The 21,030-nt window shown below is 40.6% G+C and overlaps 1 protein-coding gene across 1 annotated transcript in view; it reads left to right on the top strand.

Moving 5' to 3' along the window:
* The window catches only part of LANCL2 (LanC like glutathione S-transferase 2), a 46,760-nt gene that overhangs the window by 8,896 nt on the left and 16,834 nt on the right, over positions 1 to 21,030 (top strand). Inside the window, exons 2-5 of the mRNA XM_067550366.1 lie at positions 10,710 to 10,827; positions 13,019 to 13,226; positions 17,600 to 17,747; positions 19,869 to 20,015. Of these exons, the coding sequence (XP_067406467.1) occupies positions 10,710 to 10,827; positions 13,019 to 13,226; positions 17,600 to 17,747; positions 19,869 to 20,015 (621 nt within the window). The remainder of the gene's footprint in view (positions 1 to 10,709; positions 10,828 to 13,018; positions 13,227 to 17,599; positions 17,748 to 19,868; positions 20,016 to 21,030) is intronic.

Genomic DNA, 21,030 nt, shown 5'->3' on the forward strand with positions numbered 1-21,030 from the left:
ATAGAACATGGCTTGATTTCCACCCGCCCTTCATCAGATCCTAGTTTGAATTTACAGAGCTATGTTAGGGCCCCCTCCCTCAGTTCTTGGTTTGCTGACAGAAGCAGAAGTCCGGAGTACAGCAGCAGGCAATACTATGGGTTTACTGGGGTAATTAAGCAAGTATCCCAGTTCTTCACACCAGTAATTTTCCTTTTTCCCACCTTACTTCCTATTTGACCTCAGTTTTTATAGTGTATCTTAACTAATTGTTTTCTTAAAAATATTACAAGATAATTCTTTAACCAATCCTAACTTATTGTAACATAATTCTCTAACCAATCATACACCACCACCTTAACTGGTTACAATTAGTTATGCACCTGACAGAGACGATCAAAAAATCAGACAGAAATTATCAGAAAAGTGGGTACCATAATGACCAAACAATATGTAGATTCTACAACCACAACTGTTGACGAGTGTTTAAAAACCAGACAGAATGCTATCAAAGAAAGGTTGGTTTTTTTTAAGCATTCTAGGGTCTTTTCTTTATCCGGAGGCGTTAGACTATATCGCTTTTTAAACAGCCTGGTATTGCCTTGTTTTAATGTAATTTGTTTGGAATGTGTGGAGGTGACCATACGCTTGCCAGTTTATGGCTGCCTCTGCTGCTTAGTCGAAGTACAAGGCCTCAGACTGTCACAGTGAGAGAAGGCCCATAGGCAGGCGGCATGTGATTTTGATTCTTTGATTTTATACCCCTGTAACTAGCTAAGTGATAAGAATATACTTTAAAATCATAGGCCTTTGCAGACAGATCTAAATGTCTATATTCTAACAAGCTGATAGTCAGAAAAATCTTGTTCTGACAGGTTGGTTCAACAAATACATTTATGTGAATTATTGGGGGTGAAAATAAATGGATTACCAAGATGCATATATTTTTGGCTGTATGCATACTGTGTGTATGTATATGCTCACTGTGTTTAAAAATAATTAGTGTGTAACCTCAGTTTTCTCAACCTCTGTTTTCAAAAAATTGGGGTTATGTCCCCCAGCATCTATTCATTACATTTATAATTCCCTCAAATTTCTGTAAATTGGAGCCTTTCAAATTATTCAGTGTCCCTTATGATATTTGGATCATCTAGGTTGTATTATAAATACGCATGCTAACCATAATATACAATGAGGCAAATGACCATTTTGGATACCCAAGAACCTTAGATTTATTCCTCATACTCCAGCACATTCTGAGAAGTTGTTGGTGTTTTATACCATTCTGAAAACCTTGAGAATTTAAATGAGTCGTGACTTTTTGGTACACAACTTTGGAGGCCTGATTTACAAAAATTGCTGAGCACCCACTCTATGAAAATCAGGTCCTTTTAAAATCTCTTGAGTTGGCCATACAAAGTAACTAGACACTTTTGAAAATCCTGGCCAAAGCTTTTAAATAAGGAGAAAATGATCTTTTAAACTGAATTTGCTGCCAAGCAGGTCCCCTTCCTTTTGTGAATTCTTGCTTTTATTTTTAACTTTTTTCCCCAAAGGTAAGATAATTTATGAATGCAAGAACTTGTTCTAAAAATAGGATGTGGAGTTGTTTTTCTTCCAGCCATTGATGTTTACAAGGTTCTAACTGTGCTGCTTGCATGAAAATGAATGTTAGATCAATGAAAACAGAATAAGGTGTTCTGCAGTCAGTGTTTCGGAACGTTCAACAAGGACCTGCTTTTGCAGAACGGGCATGTGTTTCCATAGGGATTGGAGTTTGCTGCAGCAGAGTTGTTAGATCTCTCTTAAACTTCATTTGCTGTATGGTGACAATTCCAAATGTCTGTCATTTTCAAAAAAGCATCTGTAGTCAAAGATGCAAAAATGAATAATAAAGTTAATAAGAAACAGAAAAAAAAAGACATCTTTTGCTAAATTCTGAGTCCTGGTACCTCTGTGACTCATCAGAGATGCATCACTTCCTACCTGGATTCTGCAGCTGCAGAGACCTGCTTGTACTCAGAGCTCCCTGCCTTCCAAGGCAGCTGTGTGGCACCTATGGCCTGTCCAGAGAAGAAAAACAAAGTGTGTTTAACAAATGTGTTAGCTAGTGTAACCCTTCTGCCAGGTGGTGTTGGCATCAACAAGGGCCAGGTTCAGTGTCTGGGGGTTACTCTTAGCATTACAAAACAGAACGGCTGGAGCCCTCCGCAGGAACTGGGGGAAATTCGATACAGCGCAGGGCACATTCAATAAGGCAACACATCCCATTCACAAGCACTGACCTATAAACAAAATAAAACTTAAGGGGAGAGGGAACACAGCATTACTTTGGGAAAATAGAGCAACAGTGACTCAGAAGAATGCAAACTTTGAGCATATTAGATATGGGTATATCAGATGACCTCTTGAGGTCCCTTCCAACCCTAATATTCTGTGAAACAATAAGCAAAACACCCCACAGTATCTTGAGCAGTTTCTTTGCTGCTGTTTCCCAACTTGTTGTATGAAAGGCCAATGGACAAAGGTTCATTTAACTCCCCCTTTCCTCAACCATACCCCGCTTACAATTTGTTGTCTGAGGTCAGTCAAGCCTGAGTGTCCAGAGATTCATTCAGATGGGTTCACCTTCACTCCCTGGGTGGAGAGGGATGAATGATGCCTCCATTACCACTGCTCTGCTGTGTCCTTAGTCTGATCCTACAGCACCACGACCACTTAGCCCAACTATTAGTAATCACAGTTCTAGGATTTGCTAGGTAGGGGGTAACTTTGCTGCTGCATCTCTTACCACACTGTGTTCAGTTGCAATTTCATGTTCTGAGGGTCCACCGCTTAGTGATTTCATCTCTTAGTGATTATTGCAAAGAAACAGGGACTCTCAATTGAGTTTTAATTAGCTCTGTCTGTTAAAACCGGAGAGGGAGGGTCATATGGCATTTAGGACCTTTAAACAGAGTCCTCATCCCCAGATAAAAACACCTACCCATCTCCCCCTTACCCTTCACTTGAATTTTGCTCACTATCCCATGCTTAGCCAATGAGGGTTACATTGTGGCAACCCCTGGAATAGGGCATATTAACTACAGTTCTGCTGCCCTTTAATCATACAATAAGGATAACATTTCATAACCCCTGCACCCAAGGCTTAAGAGAATTTTAACCCAAAACAGGCAAAATTGATTGACTTGGCAAAGTAGGTGTCTATGCCAATAAGGTTTGTTTCTGAGGCCTTTCCTCCTGTTAAAAAGCTTCTTGGCAACTCATTGTGATCAGCATTGCTAAGTGGTGTTATGCTAATTAGCACATGTTAGCAAACATATCTCCCTTTTCTAGCCTAGACAGAGCCTCTTCTCCCTGCCCACGTCTTCTCCATGCCCAGAAGCAGAGTCCAAGGGTTTATCTAAACACAAAAATTTCACCAAGGTGCTCAAACTGTGTGTAGACAAGCCCTCATTCTGCCCTACAAATGTATTGTTGGGTGTGGAAGGATTAGATTTTTGTTGGTAAATGTCAATATCACTGTAAACATAAAAAACAATTAAAAACTTTTTTACATCAGGAATAATCAAAATTTACAGACAGGCAAAGTAAGAAAAAGGCTGCTTGAGAACTGCAGTTTGATTTAAGGATACTTTATTTTATATATTTTGACACGTGGTGTTGACAATTTGTGTTTAACGGTTTTACAGCTTTAATTTTTTTAATCTCAGTGTCTACTGTCATTAAATAATTATTGCCCTAAACGCCCATGACTTCCTGTAACTGTGAAAATGTAAAGTGAATAAAAATTGAAAAAGTTGCATAAAAATAAGCATCAATACTATCGTCAAAATTATTTAAAATAAAAAAAATCGAATGCTGCCAAGCCTGTGTATTGATTTCATTTAGACTGCACACAGGCATGGAGATCCACACAGGACAGGGTAAATTAAGCAAACCTTTTATTTTCCGGTACATACTCTACTGTCAGCAGCACAGCTTAGTGCACACACAGACAGAGCCGGTCTCTGAGTCACTTCTAGTGCCTGACTTATAGGGACAATGTGCCAGGGATGCTGGGGGAGGCAGTGCGCTTAGGACTTCTCTGAATGAAGTGGCTATAACATGACTGCATAGCCCATTAAGACTGACCTTGGCTGATTGTTCAAAAATAAAACTAAACTGCCCAGGTGAGACTAAGGCCCACTGGGGCAAAGATTTCTCCTTCTCTGTTGATTGCTGGGTTGGTATTGCAGGCGAGCAGTGCGCCCTTCAAATCCTCCAGACCCCTTGGGAGTCCTACTCTGCTCTCCTCCTCCTCCTCCTCCCCCCCCCCCCCCCCCCCGCTTCTCCTCCTGCAGGAGCTCTATGGAGGTGAGAAGAGGAGGCTGCGAAGAAAGCTGCATGGGGCTGAAGAATACCAGGGATCTCATTGTTCTAATAGCCCTGTGGGCCTGAGCATACCCCAGTGAAGTCAGTGGTAAAACTCTCATTGACATCAGTGATAAGAATTTCATCCAGAGTCTGCATATTCTCTATTCTTCCTTGTTAGTATTGCTCCCCTTTCTTCTCTTATTTTTCTCCCCTTCTTTGTTGTTGCTCTGATCAGGTACTTATTGGAAATTCAGTTTTCCAAAGTGATCTTTTGCAGGATAACCTGGTGCTGGCCAGATAATGTTTGTGTGTTTAAAAGGACATCGTCAACTTAAAAATCACACCTCAGACTGAAATCTTGTTTGTAAAATGATTGGGTGAGTGAGATGAGAAGGAAATACATTTTTCTGTTTGTTCATTTGACAGCACCTTGTGTGTAGTTAGTTTCATTGTTTTCCCCTGTGTAGTCAGTCAGTTTCTCCTTTTGTTTGTGAGGGTGTACTTTTGTCAGGCATCATCAGGGGAGAGAAAAACAGAAGAGATGAAATGTGATTGTAAAACCACAAAAGTTGGCTAAGAGCTTGGGTGGCTGGTGGTCCAAAGGAAGGATGGTTCTGTGGTTAAAGAACTAGCAAGCAACTTTGGAGACCTGGGTTGAGTTCCCTGCTCTGTCACACACTTCCTGTGTAACCTTGGGAAGTCACTTAGGGCCAAGTTTACAAAGGTATTTAGGTGCCTAAATATGGAGATAGGCACCAAGTGGGATTTTCAGAAGCAGCTAGGCAGTGGATTTCTCAATGGGAATTAGGTGCCTAGTGGATTTTTCAAAAGTACCAGGGCATCTAAATACCTTTTAATAATCTTGCCCCAGTCTCTCTGTCTCTCCATTCTCCATCCGTAAAAGAATAGTACTTCACTTCCACAAAGGGGCGTTGTGAGGATAGAAATACTCAGATACTGTGGTGATGGGGTTAAATGAGCACCTAAAATAGACAGACCTTGTGGCACCTAAAGCCACAATCCTCCCCTCTGTACCTAAATGTTTAAAATAAGATTTATTGCTAAACTTGACCTTAGATTGACTTTGAAGACTTCAGGCTAGCAAAAGTAGCTGTGGAAATAACCGTTACAGACATGAAAGGATATACAAGCTATGGTTGCTATATGTGCCAAAATTCAGTGAAGTTGTGTGTTGTGTACTGTCTATGGACCTGAGCTTTGCACTGACTTCAGAGAGTTTGGATTAGGTCCTGTGTGCGTGCACAAGGTTTATGAGGAATCCATTATGCAGCATTTAATCTGCAAAATTATATATTTATGTTTCCGGGTCTTCTATAGTTTCAGGCTGAAAAGAGCTTTTTCATTTCCCACATAATTGAAAGTAAAAATCACTGGTCAGTGTTGGGTTTGGATTGTTTTTTCTATATATAGAGAACAGTTGAGAAGATAGTGCTGGTTCACTGGAGGCATAGTACAGCAATTGTATTTCTGAAGAGAGCCATTTCTGCACTGAGAGTTTGTCATCCCCTTTTGCAGCACACACCAGTGGAAACCAGGAATAAAGTTAATACTTTGCTATCAGAAGTCAGATTTTTTTTTCTTCTTGTGCATTCTGTTGCCAGAAATAGAAATGGTAGGAAGCACCAGCATGAAAGAATGAATACCAACTGGAACAATCCTCATAAAAATGAATGTGCTGTTCATACAATACACAAAATTGTACACATTATTTTGAACCATAAAGCTGCCACGAGAATTTTTGTTTTTTCACATATTTTGTAAATTATTCTTACATAAAATCCATCATTCCACACTCATGCCCATCCCAGTATCTTTTATTAACCAGATTAAGCTCACTCACTTTTGCACTAATGCATGGATCAGCTTGCAGGATTGGAGCCTGTGAGTGTTTCTCCATGTTGGGGGTCTTTAAAGGCATGTGAGTGAAAGTAAGATAATAGATTTTTAAGCAGGATTGTTTCTAAACAAAGTTAAAACATTTTTGCAGAAAATCAGCTCAGTTTTAAATTCAGTCACATACCAAAATAAATGATTGGATTTGAAGGAATGGAATTTTTAAAATAAAATAATACGTTCCTAAAATGTATGGTAAATATTATCAAACAAATAATGTACCTGCTCAGCTGTTAAACCTTTAGAGCAATCAAAAAAGGAAAATGGAATAAGTATTTGGACAGGGCTTTGATTAGTATTAGCAATGGCTACTCATCCTGTTTTCACTTAGGCTGGTGTAAATCTGCAATAGCACCATGGAGGTCAATGATGTTATACTGATGTAAACCCAGTTTAAGTGAAATCGGAGTGAAGCCTGTAGTGCCTTTCATCTTCGCTTCTCAAAGTGTTTTATCAAGGTGTGTGGTAAGTATTATCCTCATTTTACAGACGGGGAAAACTGATTGAATTATTTACTGAGGAGTGAGGGTCTGGAACAGAACTCACGTGTCCTGACTTCCTAGTCCCTCCTCTAAAAATTTGAGCTCACCTGGAGGGACCTGCCATTCAAGACATCATGATTTGGTAATATATGAGTGGAATATACTTATTTTTGTTTGTCGTGTTGTTGAAGCCATGTTGGTCCCAACATATTAGAGAGAATAGGAGCTCTGGGTAGCTTGAAAGCTTGTGTCTTTCACCAACAGAAGTTGGTCCAATAAAAGATATTACCTCACCCACCTTGTCTCTGGAATATTCTCAATAATTTAAAGACAATTTAAATTCTCTTATTTTTATTTATTTAGTTTGTTTAATAGCCTGGAGGACTGATGTCCTCCTTTCCACTCTGTTTATTCCACAGAAGAATTACAGAGCATTGCATCAGAACCACATTTCCTCATTCTCTCTCCGGCATGCTTCGGTCCTTGGTGCAACCAGCTCCAGGGGAGGAGAGAGAGAGAGAGAACAGTTTAGTCTCCATATATCATTGTGTTGGTTTTAATCCTTGCCTACCCTTTGGGTTGAAACTGCCACTGACTGCCAGTTGCTGTATTACTGTTATCTGATGGGAAATGGCTGTGATCACTAACCCTAGGTCACTGAACAAGCTGTCAGTTGCGAACAGCTTATGGACATTACCAGCCTGGGCTGGATTTGAACCCTCTCCTTGAATGTGCACATCTGAAGGTCTGATAGGAAATTATTGGAGTCATCTAGAAAAGAAAAAATGTGTCACCATAAACCATCTATCCATACTAGGCCATCTGTTCTGTGTCTGTAAAATGGATGCTTGAAATCCACTGAACGTAAGAGACAGTGTGAACAGGTGACTGCACGCAGATTTTTTTTTTTTTTTTTTTTTTTAAACTAATTTTACTGCAGTTCTCCCTTCTCATTTTTCATGTAATATAGTTGAGCAAGAACTTGTCTTCATAATGAACTAATTGCCTGTTGCAAAGGAGAATCGCAAAGAGCATCATGTGGACATGTTAATATTAACTAAGCCTCCAACCATCTGTTTTGTTTCAGTTGCCAATGAAAAAAACTAGAGACAATAGGGAGACCAAGAATTGTTAAAAAGGGTAAACATTTTAACAACTCGCTTAACTAACAACTAGTTGCATTAGTTACGTAACTCTTCTAGATGCTCGAAGCCAACTTATCTACTGGGTTTAGTAAGTGTGAAAGCTCTATTAGTTTTCATGTTCTTAGAGCTCTCCCCTAATTTGCTAGGATACTGTGGAACCAAGAAACATACACACCACATCATGTTAGATATTTTTTTCTTTTTAGAGAAGTTAAAGTGAAAGCCCTTTCTCAAATTTTTTTTTGAGTTTTGATCTACCAGAGAGTCTGGTAAGAACATAATAAAGGCTTTTTGTTAGTGATATAAATTGCCTATAATCAAAGATGGGAAGGATTACTAATTTCTTCTTTTTTCCTCCAAACTGGATAATTAGTACTTTGCATTATTTAAAGATTCAAATGTGCTGTCAAACAATTAAAAACTTAACCGCGAGATTAAAAGAAATAGTCGCAATTAATCACAGTTTTAGTTGCACTGTTAAATAATAATAGAATACCATTTGTTTAAATATTTTTGGTACTGGGGGGAAGTGTGTGTGTTGCAGGAGCGCTGTCTCTAAGCAGAGCGTTCAAGAGCCTGAACGCTTTTTCAGCCATCAGCAGCTGCTGTCGGCATCACTCACTCCTGAGCCAGGAGCAGACCCAGCTCAGCGGCAACTGGGTACTTGGGTGGGGGGAGGGGATACCCCGACATCAGCCCCCCGGACTCTGCTCTGCAAAGCAGACAAGAGACAGGCTCTGAGTTCAGAGCAGCTTGGCCAGGGGCGGCTCCCTGGGGTGGGTGGGGGGGAAGGTGGGGGCAGCAGGAGAAAGGGCACCCCTGAGCATGGCACCCTGGTGTGCAATTAATGGTGGCTTTTAAAAAAAATGTTAATTTGTTTTGAGTTAATCGCATGCGTTCACTGTGATCAATTGACGGCCCTAATTATTATTTTTGATTACAGATATTTGCACTTTAAATATTTAAATATTTGCATATTTAAAGAAGATTTTAAAAAAAGGTGGTGCAATCTACAAGTTGAAGGATGAAAGGGCGTACAAATGTTTAGCATATCTGGCAGGTACATACCTTGCAACTGCAGCTATCACAGTGCCATGCGAATGCTGAGAGTGGCTGAACAAGAAGTAGGACTGAGTGAACTCGAAGGCTCTGAAGTTTTATATTGTTTTGTTTTGGAATGCAGTTATGTCTACATTTGTAAGTTGCACTTTCATGATAGAGATTGCACTACAGTACTTGTGAATTGAAAAATACTATTTCTTTTATCCTTTCTACAGTGCAAATATTTGTAATAAAAATAATATAAAGTGAGCACTGTACACTTTGTATTCTGAGTTGTAAATGAAATCAATATATTTAAAAAAGTAGAAAAACATACAAAAATATTTATAATACATTTAAATTGGTATTCTGTTATTGTTTAGTGGTATGATTAAAACTGCGACTAATTGTTTTAATCTAGTTAATTTGTTTTGTATTAATTGTTTGAGTTAACTGTGATTAATTGACAGTCCTAATCCAAACGTAGGTACTATTTGTAATATTTGTGGAAGGTTTTAAGGTTTGGATGGGGAAATAATCACCAAAAGAACTGTATTATAAAAGTACATCTTTTATAGGATGCTTAGTGTTTACATTTTGAATGTGGAAAGTATGATAACTTTACTTACACAAGTAGTCCCCATGGAAGTCAATAGGGCAATACATTATAGTTAATTGATTATTCCATTAACTCTGAACTAAGGCAGTACTCTGTAATGTATCTTCTCACATACCATTAGTGGCAGAGTAAATGCAGTACCCCAGATTCTACTGTGTCACATCTACATGTAGCTCCCCTAGTCAAAAATAAAAACAGTAAATGGAGTAAGTGCCTGGAATGTCGTGATAAAGCAATTGCAATGAACATGTTGCAGAGTGATTCCTGCTGTACCCCTCATAGGAAAACTAGCACCCTGCATGCTTTGTACACACAAGATTTGGTTTTGCAAACACATGAGCAGTAGTATTACATTTAATGATTGGCAATCTGCCTAAAAATAAACCCTAGAAACTGAGAATCCTATATGTTGATCTTGCACCTAGCCATGCTAAGGTTAACTGAGTTGTCATGGCTGCATTCACACAACTTCTTTGCTTTTATTAATTTGTTTCAAACTTTTCATATTTTAATGAAATTGCCTTTAACAACACCCCCACACATGATATATATACAATCATTTTTTGTGAGGGTGGGAGTGAAGAGAAGAATGGACTGTAGCTCCAACAGATTTGTCTTTTAATCAGGATTTTAGAACAGGAGAGGAGTTTTATTATTATTAACAGGAGTGTGAATGGGGACAATTTTTGAGCTATTTGAGCGTTTCATTAAAATTAACTTAACTGAAGTCTCCACCCACATCTCTTCCATTATGCACCTTTATTTTTTCCATTCAACCATTTCTGGCGCACTAGCTCAATCCATGAAAGCAGTATTACCTAATGATTAGAGTAGGGACCTGCTAATCAGGGTTTCTGGTTCTATTCATGTTTGGGTTTACTCTGCTCCACTAGCAAGTGATGGGCATAGGATGAGGGCCTTGAATAGAGTACTGGCTTTTTGGGTGACTGGGGGCAATTCTCTTAATATTCATATGCAACAGTGACTGGATCAGAATGCTTTTCCTCACAGGCTAAGGACTATAAACTGCATGAAGACCGCAGCTTATGTGCTATGTACAGTCTAACTGCCTAAAGCATTAGAAACATTTCTCAAGCAGTGGGCTTGGTTTTTCCCAGTCAGTTTGAATTTTTTTCACCTCTCTCTCCTTAAATTTCTCTGTCCTGGTTTCAGATCAGTTCTCATTTCGCAAGACGGATTCAGAGTAAAATCAGAGATTTGCTCCAGCAAATGGAAGAGGGGCTAAAGACAGCAGACCCACATGACTGCTCTACATACACTGGCTGGACGGGTGAGAAGTCTTGGATCTGAATAAAACATATTTAATTAACTGACTTATTGGGGCTCCTGGTGGCTTACACTCAGGTATGAGGATTTTATATTCTAACACAGACGTTCCCAAACTCTGCCACGTTGCGTACCACCAACATAAAATGCCACCAGCTGTGGTACTACCACCAATTTTTTATAAACAGACTATGTTGGTGCCAACACTCCGCTTATAAGCTACCTGGGCAACCAGTTCCAGTCATATGGCCGGAAGCTGGAAGTTCAGGAAGCAACTGGTCAAAGAACTAAGTTGCCCGAGTCAGTTGCCATGGTAGCTTAAGTGGAGTAATTTTGTGACGCTTGAGTGAAAGCAGGCAATTTTCTCACTGGTGTTTTAAAAGAAATCTAGCAGAGCAGTGTTCTGACATTCAGAGATTGACGAGGGACGTGTTTTGGCTAAACAACTCAGGTGTAATAAAATGAGTCATAGAATAAAAGACACAAAACCATCATTAGCTGGAACAACAAGGTATATAGGTAGTGCGATCTAATGGAAGGTATTTTTGCCATCCTAAAAGGGCTTATCAACTGTGATAACCCAAAATGTAGATTTCTTTTTAAAAAGCCTTTACAAAATCTAATCTGAGAAGGACTGTTTCCATGACTTGGTTTTTAAAAACTAGAGTGAAAAGGATTTTTCCCAAATGTAACCGTTTTCCTGCAGCATTGTACCAATGTACGGACACCAGAAAGTGATACAAGCTTTGAAAATGACCATTCTGGTTTTTTTGGCCAAGATGAGACAAGTGCCAAGAGCAAACAGATAGCATAAACGGTGAACAGCAATGCACCTTGGAATATACTTAACACCTTGTGATGTGTAAGGCATGCTGTTGGTGCGTAACAACTAAGAGATGCAAGCAACATGAAACTCATGTAAGAGTTAGCAACAAATTAGGGCCTGATCCTGCACACCCTTATGCTTGTGTGTTATACTTAATTATGCAGGTAATCTGAGTAAATGTATTATAAGGGCGAATAAATAAGTAAGGGTTTGCAGAACTGGGCCCTGTGATTTAAAAGCCCAGGTATTTGGGCTCTGTGTGCGAAGAGCAGAGTGGTTGTGGAAATCCAGTCATTTCCCCCAACACTGGACCTCAGTGCAGGGATGCAGCACAGAGGCCCGCCCGCCCCCGATGCTGCTATTCTAGTCCATGGGCTGGGATAGTAGCCATTGGCGCTCTGCATCAGCTGCATGGAGGTACTGGGGCCATTGAATCAGTGTCAGTGTGGCTCTGCAGCCCATCCTCACTGTGATCTTCTGTGCCAATCTTTCCATGGTGGGTAGGGGATGTGCAGGCACCCCTGCACAGCCATTCTGCTTGTATTCCCCCAGTGCTGCTTCTATGGGGTTTAAGTGGGCCTTGCACTGAATTTCATTTTTAGCTCATTTTTAGGTCATACATTTTTAGCTCGTGTACCTGGTTTTTTTGCTAAGTTCAAACAGCAGTTCAGCCCAACACCTGTAATGTGCAGGAATGTTGCTATGACACTAGAAGACTTCTTTGGAGCAGGATGAAAAAGCTGTAGCTACATTTTAAAGCACCTTAATCATAGTTCTTTTGAGTGGTCCTACTGTGGAATATATGTAAGTCTTATATAGCGTTGACCGCTGGACACTTGACGTTTCATCACAGCCAAAGAACGCGTCAGAGGTCTCTCTTTAAAACAAATTAAAATGAATCCTTTACTGCATGTGTATATATAGTGTGCGTGTGTATATTGTATTTGTATATATATAGGCATTTAACCTACATTTTTAAAAAGTCTCTAGTGATTTTTCAGTGCCTTAATTTTTGGGTATAGAACTTGAAATTCCACCTGCCTTAAAGGGGCCTAACTTCTTCAAAATTGCTGATCATTCACTCTCTGAAAATTGAGTGACTGGATGAGTTCTAGTCTTTTACAAAAAAAAAAAAATTAGGCAATTGTAGTTATCCAAATTGAAACATAATCAGGACACTGGGCTTGATGCCTGCTGCTCTCACCTTGGGGTCTGTAATGGACACTAGTGGTAAGAGCCTTGATTTTTACAAGTAGCACAACTATCTTCTCACATTCTGGGGCACTGATTCAGAGAGAAGGAGAAAAACATAATTAAAAAAATGATATTTAAATGGAAAGAAAAGGAAATATCTTTTTGTTTGTTCCAGGCATAGCCCTTTTATACCTACAGCTGTACCGCGTCACAAAAGACCAGACGTACTTGCAGCGATCCCTGGATTATGTGAAGAGAATACTTCGTAATCTGAATGGACGAAGGGTTACTTTTCTCTGTGGCGATGCAGGACCCTTGGCAGTGGGTGCAGTGGTGTACCACAAACTGAAAAATGACAGTGAGTCTAAGGAGTGTGTCGCAAAGTAAGTGTCTGGTGATAGTGGAAAAAGCTGTAAATGTACTCAGGATCCCTTGATATATGATAAAACTCAGTGAAATTAGAAAATGTAACCATTGCTGATTTCACTTCTAGTTTGGACAGGATTAAAAATAGAGATACGCACCCTCCCCCCCATCCCATGCATCTTCAGGAAATTTAAACTCTTGTGTAATGTATATTGGGCCAGATCCTGAGCTGGCATAAATTGATGTAGTGCCATGTTTGGAAGGTTACCTTTGCAACCATAAAGGCTAGATGCTTAACTTTATCTTTTTTTTTTTGGTTATGAAAGCTTAGATTCCGCAGAGGTTGATGTTGCAAGGTTCTGTTGACCTTGGGCAAGTGAATTTTTCAATCCCTGATTTCAGCCTTATTGCATGGAATCCTACATTCAGAGTGCAGAGGGTGAGATTCTGTGCTGCACCTCACGCCCGGGTAGTGTGAAGGGTAAGGTAGATTTAACCTACCTTTGTACCCTTCTGATCCTGGCCTGCTTCAGGGCACCAGCATAATTTAGACAGCCCTGGAGTCGCTCTAGGGGCCTCAGTGCTGGGTGAAATTTCTACTTTGGGGTGTGATACAGCCCAGCCCCTGACACACCTCACATCCCAAGGCTTGCAAGGCGGGCTTTTGGAAGATAGCTTACACCTATTTCCTACAGTGCTTGTGCTGGGAGAATCCTCCTTAGCCAGCACTTTGGCTTTTAGGGTCCCTGACCCTCTTACAGGGAAGAAAGGGGCCAGAATGAGGGTGAGGATCTTCTCAAGTGTGTATTTATATGAATATGTATAATTAGAGTCAATGCAGGTATGTTTATTTCATTGTGGAGATTTGCAAATACTCATTTGTTTATGCATACATGTATGTGCATGACTGCGCTTGATTAACTTCCCAGTGAGCTAAAAAAAATAAGAGGCTTTTACTAAACGATCAAAGACCAGTACAGTAGAACCTCAGAGTTACGACCACCTTGGGGATGGAGGTTGTTTGTAACTCTGAACAAAATGTTGTTTCAAAAGTTTACAGCTGAACATTGACTTAATACAGCTTTGAAACTTTACTATGCAGAAGAAAAATACTGCTTTTAACCATCTTAATTTAAATGAAACAAGCACAGAAAGTTTCTTTACCTTGTCAAATCTTTTTTGAAACTTTCCCTTTATTTTTTAGTAGTTTTATATTTAACACAGTACTGTACTGCATTTGCTTTTTTTTATTTGTCTCTGCTGCTGTCTGATTGCGTACTTCTGGTTCCAAATGAGGTGTGTGGTTTACCCATCAGTTTGTAAGTCTGGTGTTCATAACTCTGAGGTTCTACTGTACTTTAATAAGTAATTGTCGGAGGTTTCATATTATTATAACGCTTCAAAATTTAAAGACTGACTTGGGAAAAGCACTCTTCCTTTCCATCAGACAGATGTCTTATTTTTTTTATACCTGTGTCCTGGGAAATCCTATTTTGATCCAGAGCCTCTTTGAAGGCTTTCCAAATTCCTGCTCTTGTGCAGCTGACTCTGATGTCCCACTGAGGATTATAAGCACCGGTGTGCTGTGCAACTTCCATTCTGCACCACACTGCACCTATTAGCATTCTGCTGGCATACCTTATTGTGCTAGAATTTGCAAATTAACTCTTGAGGACTGGCTCCTCTTTGGCATTTCCAGTGCAGTTTTATATTTAGAAGTTTAATCAGTCTCTTTCTAATCCAGGATCCCAGTGAGATTAATCTCTGCTGCTGCTTTGATATGAATATCCGGGGTTTTTTTTTTTAAACAGTCTGCTCTTATGATAGAGTAAATCTTGTTGTCAGATACCCTTCTGGATGCATTTTTCACAAAGCATGAAAATAAAGTTTCTGTGAAATAAGTTTAAGAGCAGTAGCTTTTCTAATTAGCCTTTGCTTGAAAATTATCTTCAGGAGGAAGACTGAAAATATAATTAGTTTTAGGTGTTAGTTCCTTTTTTTTTTTTTTTTTAAGGGTATAGATACACTCAGATACCCAAGTGATTGATACAATATGAATAATGCAACTATCTGTGGATTTTGTTTTGCCTTTCCTCTTTAGTTTTTTCCTTGTAGCTGGTCATGCTGTGATGTGAAATGAAGACATTTTCATGCTCAGATTTAATATTTGCAATTTTTTAAAAGAAAACGGTTTAATATGACTCTTAAGTCTGATAGCTTTACTCATTAATATATTAAAGGGTGTTAAGAATTAAAGTCTTGTTTTGCAAATGGATGGTTTGCAGTGTTCGCAGTGAGACAAAGCCAAGAGCCTTTCAAATCACTGGTTCAGATCCACCACAGGCTAATAGTTATCAAAGGTGGTTGTTGGCTATGTAAATTGAGTTTGGCCTAAATTCAGGGGACAGATGGTTATATTTAAATTAAACACACACTCACGTGCGTGCACACACACAGAGTTTCAACTAACTGGCACCTTCTGGGCAATTCAGTAGAGAAGACAGGATTAAACTAGCATGGAAACTGATCCACCCACTCCCATTTCAGGATTGAGGCATGTTGTCCTGCTGCCACCTCCCATGCTTTACCTTTTCTGCCGGTGGATTGAGGGTTTCGCTCCCCAGGACTGTTAACCTGGCCCCATATGCAATCACTGAGGTCAAACAAAGCACTTTTGTAAAATAACAAGTCCTTGTCAAGTATTTGATGCTGCATTTTTCACCTACAAATGATGGGCCAAATCCTGAGATCTTTATTCAGGCAAAATTCCCACTGACATTTAGTAAGGATTTCATAATTTGGCCCCTCAATTGGTGGCTCTTTGACATTTTAAACCAGTGGTTCCCAACCTTTTTGGCTTGAGGGCCACAAATATCATTTTTACAATCCTGAGGGGCCACCAGTCTCCATCAGGCCTCCCTCCCCCCACTGCAACCACACGGAAGGAGTCCTCGCTGATCTCCCGTCCCCCTGGCTGCAGCAGGGAAACTGCCTGCGTCCTATAGCCCCGTGCGCTCCATCTGGGTCCCTAGGCAAAGCTCCCCTCCCTCTGGCCAGGGCCCAAGCATAACTATTTCGGGCCCAGTACAAACTTGTAACATGGGCCCCCTCCCACACACATACCACAATCCCTCATCCCATACATACAATTTCATGAGCCATGACAAATTTTTTCCTCATGGTAATGGGGGTTGCAGCCTGGACTGGGTCCCCCAGGGCCTCCAGGCCCTGGTAAAATGTACCCATTCCCCTCCCCCCCCCATGTGGGGGCCCTGCCTCTGGCTCCAGCAGGAATCGCAGCATCTATGTACCCAGGCGGAGCGCTTTGACATGCTCCCTGCTATAGCTGGGGGGAAGTGCGGATCTCCAGTCCCCTGGGCTGGAGCAAGGAGCCTACTCCGGTCTTGTAGCCCCGCGGCACCACGCTCCACCTACGTCCTTAGGCAGCAGCTCTCTTCTGCAGCCAGTGGGAGGAGAGCGGCGGGTGACTCTGAAAGATCCTGTGGGCCACTTCTGGCCCAGGGGCTATAGGTTGGGAGCTACTATTTTAAACAATCCTTTTGTATATTATTTTGGTCATCAGTAACATTCAAGCTGGGATTTTAGAGTGTCAAAGGCAGAAGATGGTCTAGTTTGTCTGGTAACTGTATTTTTATTCATATTTTTATTATTTTTTATTTATAAGTGTAACTTTTATTCCCAAATCAGAGCCAATAAAAACTCCTGGGTTGTTTTTCCCCCCCGTGCCACTAATTTACCATGTGAACTCCGGCAAGTTACTTTCTGTGCCTCAGTTTGCCATCTAATACTTGCCTACCTCCCAAGTGTAAGGTAAATTATTCTTTGTCAAAAGTTCAGAGATCCACTGCTGAAAGGGTTGTAGAAATTAAAAAGTTTCATATACTATGAAAATGTTACAAGTGTGGCAGCCAGATAAACTGCAGATGATTTTAAGTGCTGCTGTGGGCTAGTGGACTGAGCACAAAGATGGGCGTCTGAAGACTTTGGGTTCTTTTTCTGACCCTGCCACTGTCTTGTGTTATGACCTTGGGCTAGTCACTTAATGGTTCTGAGCCTCAATTTCCCCATCTGCAGTGGGGATATAATATTTCCCCACCTTCAGTTTGGGATCTGTAGATAAAAAATGCTGTGATTGTACAAAGCATTGTTATTAAGTAATCAAAAACTGCCGTAGGAGAAAGGCAAAAAAAAAAAAAAAAAAGGCTGTTCTAATTACATTCCCTGAGCCAAAAACAAAACGTGTGAGGCATTTTTAGCGAGCTCTCATTACCTTTTATTGGCTTGGATAGCATACTGTATACAGAAGGCAAATTCAGTATGTCCTAATGAGAAGATATCATTTTCCTTTTCTTCTTGTTTTTTGACCCAGGCTGTTGCAGCTCCAGAGAACAGTCATAAGCACAGACTCAGAACTTCCAGATGAGCTTCTTTATGGCAGAGCAGGTTACCTATATGCTTTGCTCTATTTGAATACAGAAATTGGTCCAGACACTGTACCACAATCTGTTATCAAAGAGGTAGGAAACTTCATATTCCCAGGTTCTGTGATGTCTTTGAGGCTGAATCATATCTGTTTCTTCACTTAAAATGTAGGAAAGAAAATATGAAGTAGACATCCACCTAACCTGCAAAATAAAGGGTTCATAGGGTAGTTTAGTGAGGAGAAACACTTGCGACCTGATTCTGATTTTATTTACTCTGTTCTAACTTCAGTTGAGTTACTCCTAACTTATACCAACATGAGGTCAGAAACAGGTCTTCCCTCCAAGTGAAGGACTTGACTTGTCAGTCTAACTTGTTTCTTTAGTAATCCACTTAAGCAGTAGTAAAGCTAGATGCAATAAAAGGAAAGAGGATATAGAATTTGTGAACTCTTCTATAGCAAGAGCAGTACGTAAGTTTTGAACTCAACTTTTAAAATTTTATACTTTTAAACAAACCTGCATTATATGGGGGGCTGGAAGTACTGCTTATTAAGATTGCCTGATGCTTCCCATTGTAAGACTCTTTTCAGTTGCTTATAACTCTTCCAAAACTTTAATTAATTGGGCTGAAACTTTGCATGCCAGGTGTCTGCCTCAGGCTGAATTTTCAGTTCAGCCTTTTCTGAGAACGAGATTAGGGAGAAACAGGTTCTGTCCATGTTAAAAATATTCTGGTGACCTTTTCTTTGAAAAACTATAGTGCCTTCATGCTTTGGAGCTGGGACTTGAAATTTGGCAGGTGGAGTGGCCTTGATTTCAGGGATGTGCCTTTTGCAGTCTCTGTGAAAATTTGGTGGCCAATATGTATGGGAGAAACTGAGATTGGGGGAGGGACTGGGACCGAGAACCAGTGGGGAAGAAGGGGAGGGTGGAGAGGAGACATCTGCCAAGAAGATGGGGTGTAGAGGGAGAACTGGGACTGGCTGGCAATCACCTGGGGGGCGGTGGTGAGACACTGAGATGGGATGAGAAGCCTCGGGAGGGAGATGGGGACTGGGAGCCAGTGGTATCAAGCGGGGAGGGCTAGAGGCCACAGTCGGGGAGAGAGACAGATCAGATAAGGAAACAGGAGGGGGCAACTGGGATTGGCTGGCAAGGAGTTTGGGACTGGATAAGGAGCCAGAGGTGTGGAAGAGACAAGATTGGGACTGGTTGGAGGGAACAGAGCAGGAGGGGATATGCTGGGGTGTCGGGGGTGGGGAATTGCCAGAAGAGTTTGTGCCCACTAGGGAACACATCCTCCAAAGTTTGTAATGGAACTGAGTATTCCTGAGTCTCACCATTCCTGTGTTGTGAGCAAATGTGTCTGAAACCCGTTGGCAAAGAATCTCACCTTCTGCCTTCCACATAGAGGATGACAGCCTATTGCTGCTATCAGTTACTCCCTTAGCTCAAGTGGCAGAGGTCTGTGTGTTGGATCTAAAGATTCCAACCCTCTTGATGACCCCTGTGGGTATCAGTATGATGCTACATGATGGAATTTTTTTTGGTTTGATTTAAAAAAAAACCAAAAAACAAACCCTAGGAAATTACATACACAAAAGCCATGTTAAAAGAACATCTTTGAGGTTGCAAAGTGAAGCACTCAGAAGTTAGGAAATGCCAGAATTAAGGTTGTCTTAGTTAAGGGTTAGAAGGCAATTCTTCAGGACAGCATTCAACTGTCTTAAAATGAGCCCATCCTTTCTGTTCCTGCCATCCCCCGTCTTGTGCACTACACACCTTCCAGCATCTGCAACAAATGAGGCAGGTGACCTATACACAATAGCCTCCTTCGTTACACAACCCTGATTCATTGCAAAGCAGGTTTTTCCCGTGCACTGAATGAGGCAGAGGTCCTGTGGAAAAAATAGTATGTGATCGTGTAATTAAAGACTGCATTATAATGCACGTGCACGGGGGTGAGGGGGACGACAAATTAAGATTAGAGCTTTTTACTGTACAGAAAAATTGCGGGTTTTCTGACACTTAAATGTCTCAATGGGATAAAGAAATAGGCCATTCTGTAGTGCAGAGGTATACTTGGATATCACATCATATTTTTAATACATTTGATCTAGTTTTGTGTCTTACAGTTCTTTGTAAAAATAGTCCTCTATGAATAAATGAAAGTGATATTAAATGGAAGTGTTTGTTGTTCTATGCCAACATTAGGTTGTAGATGCCATTATTGAGTCGGGTAAAAACTTTTCAAAGGAGGAACATAAGACTGATCGCTGCCCTCTGCTGTACCAGTGGCACAGGAAGCAGTACATTGGTGCAGCCCACGGTGTGGCTGGGATCTATTATATGCTAATGCAGGTAGGTAAACTAGTTTTCCAAGGTAAGGTTCCTTTGTATGAAATAGCAGTTCAAGTTTCATTCATTTAACATAATGGTCCCTAAAACATAGTAAGGTATGAACCTTCCTGAGGGCTTCATTGTTCATGTTCAAGGTCCCTTTTGACCATCACTCTTCCTACTTAGCTCTTGACTCTTAATCTTCTGTGATCATTTCTCTCACCTGTCTGCCTGTTCACAACATTGATCCTGCCATCAGAAATGCTCCCCTTTCTCTGTTCTGTCTGTGATCTCGCATACACCAACCACCAGTTTGTATATTTTCTACTATCTCAAAACTCCAGAAAACTACACTGTCTCAAGCATCTTCATCCTATTGATCTTTAGCCTGATTTATTCTCTTGATTTCTCTCCCCCCCCCAAAATTCTGATGTTTCCCCACTCCTTTTGGTTGCTGTCCACAACTCTGCCCTGCCTGTTGCTCTTAACCAAATTGCTGTCCTCTGTACTATTGCTCTTTCCTGTACCTCACATGCCATCCCTCCCAGGTCCTACAGTGACTCTCATATGCAAAGCTGACATTTGAAGACAAACAGCATATGCCTCATCTTCAGATTAGTGATGAGCGCTGGAAATATTTTAATCAAAATTGGTTGGTTGTACAAAAGTTTTAGGGCTGTGAAGTCTCATGTATGCCCCTTTCTCATTTCCAAAGGTGCTGGCAGTGTTTGTTCTGCCTCCAGCAATATTAAGTTTCTTATCTACTCATGCAGAACATCTTTTCCCCAGCCAAGTGTGTGGAATTTACTTCCTTTCAGTCCAGGTGCCCTAATTTACTGCATCCTCTCCTTGACCTCCCACTTTTCCTCCTCAAGAAAACACTCTTTCTCAACAAGTTTCCTTATCTTTTCTTGCTCCCCTTTTCTTCCCGTCTCCCATTGGTCCTCCTGATAACATCCCATCACTTAGGAAAACCACCACCTCTTTCCTCTTTTTTTTTTGCTGTTTTATGTGATTAATTTAAAGAAATAATTCT

This window comes from Emydura macquarii, unplaced genomic scaffold (genome assembly GCF_026122565.2).
Source record: "Emydura macquarii macquarii isolate MOO-44397 ecotype Brisbane River unplaced genomic scaffold, CSIRO-AGI_Emac_v2 contig_1263, whole genome shotgun sequence".
NCBI classification, from domain to species: Eukaryota; Metazoa; Chordata; order Testudines; family Chelidae; genus Emydura; species Emydura macquarii.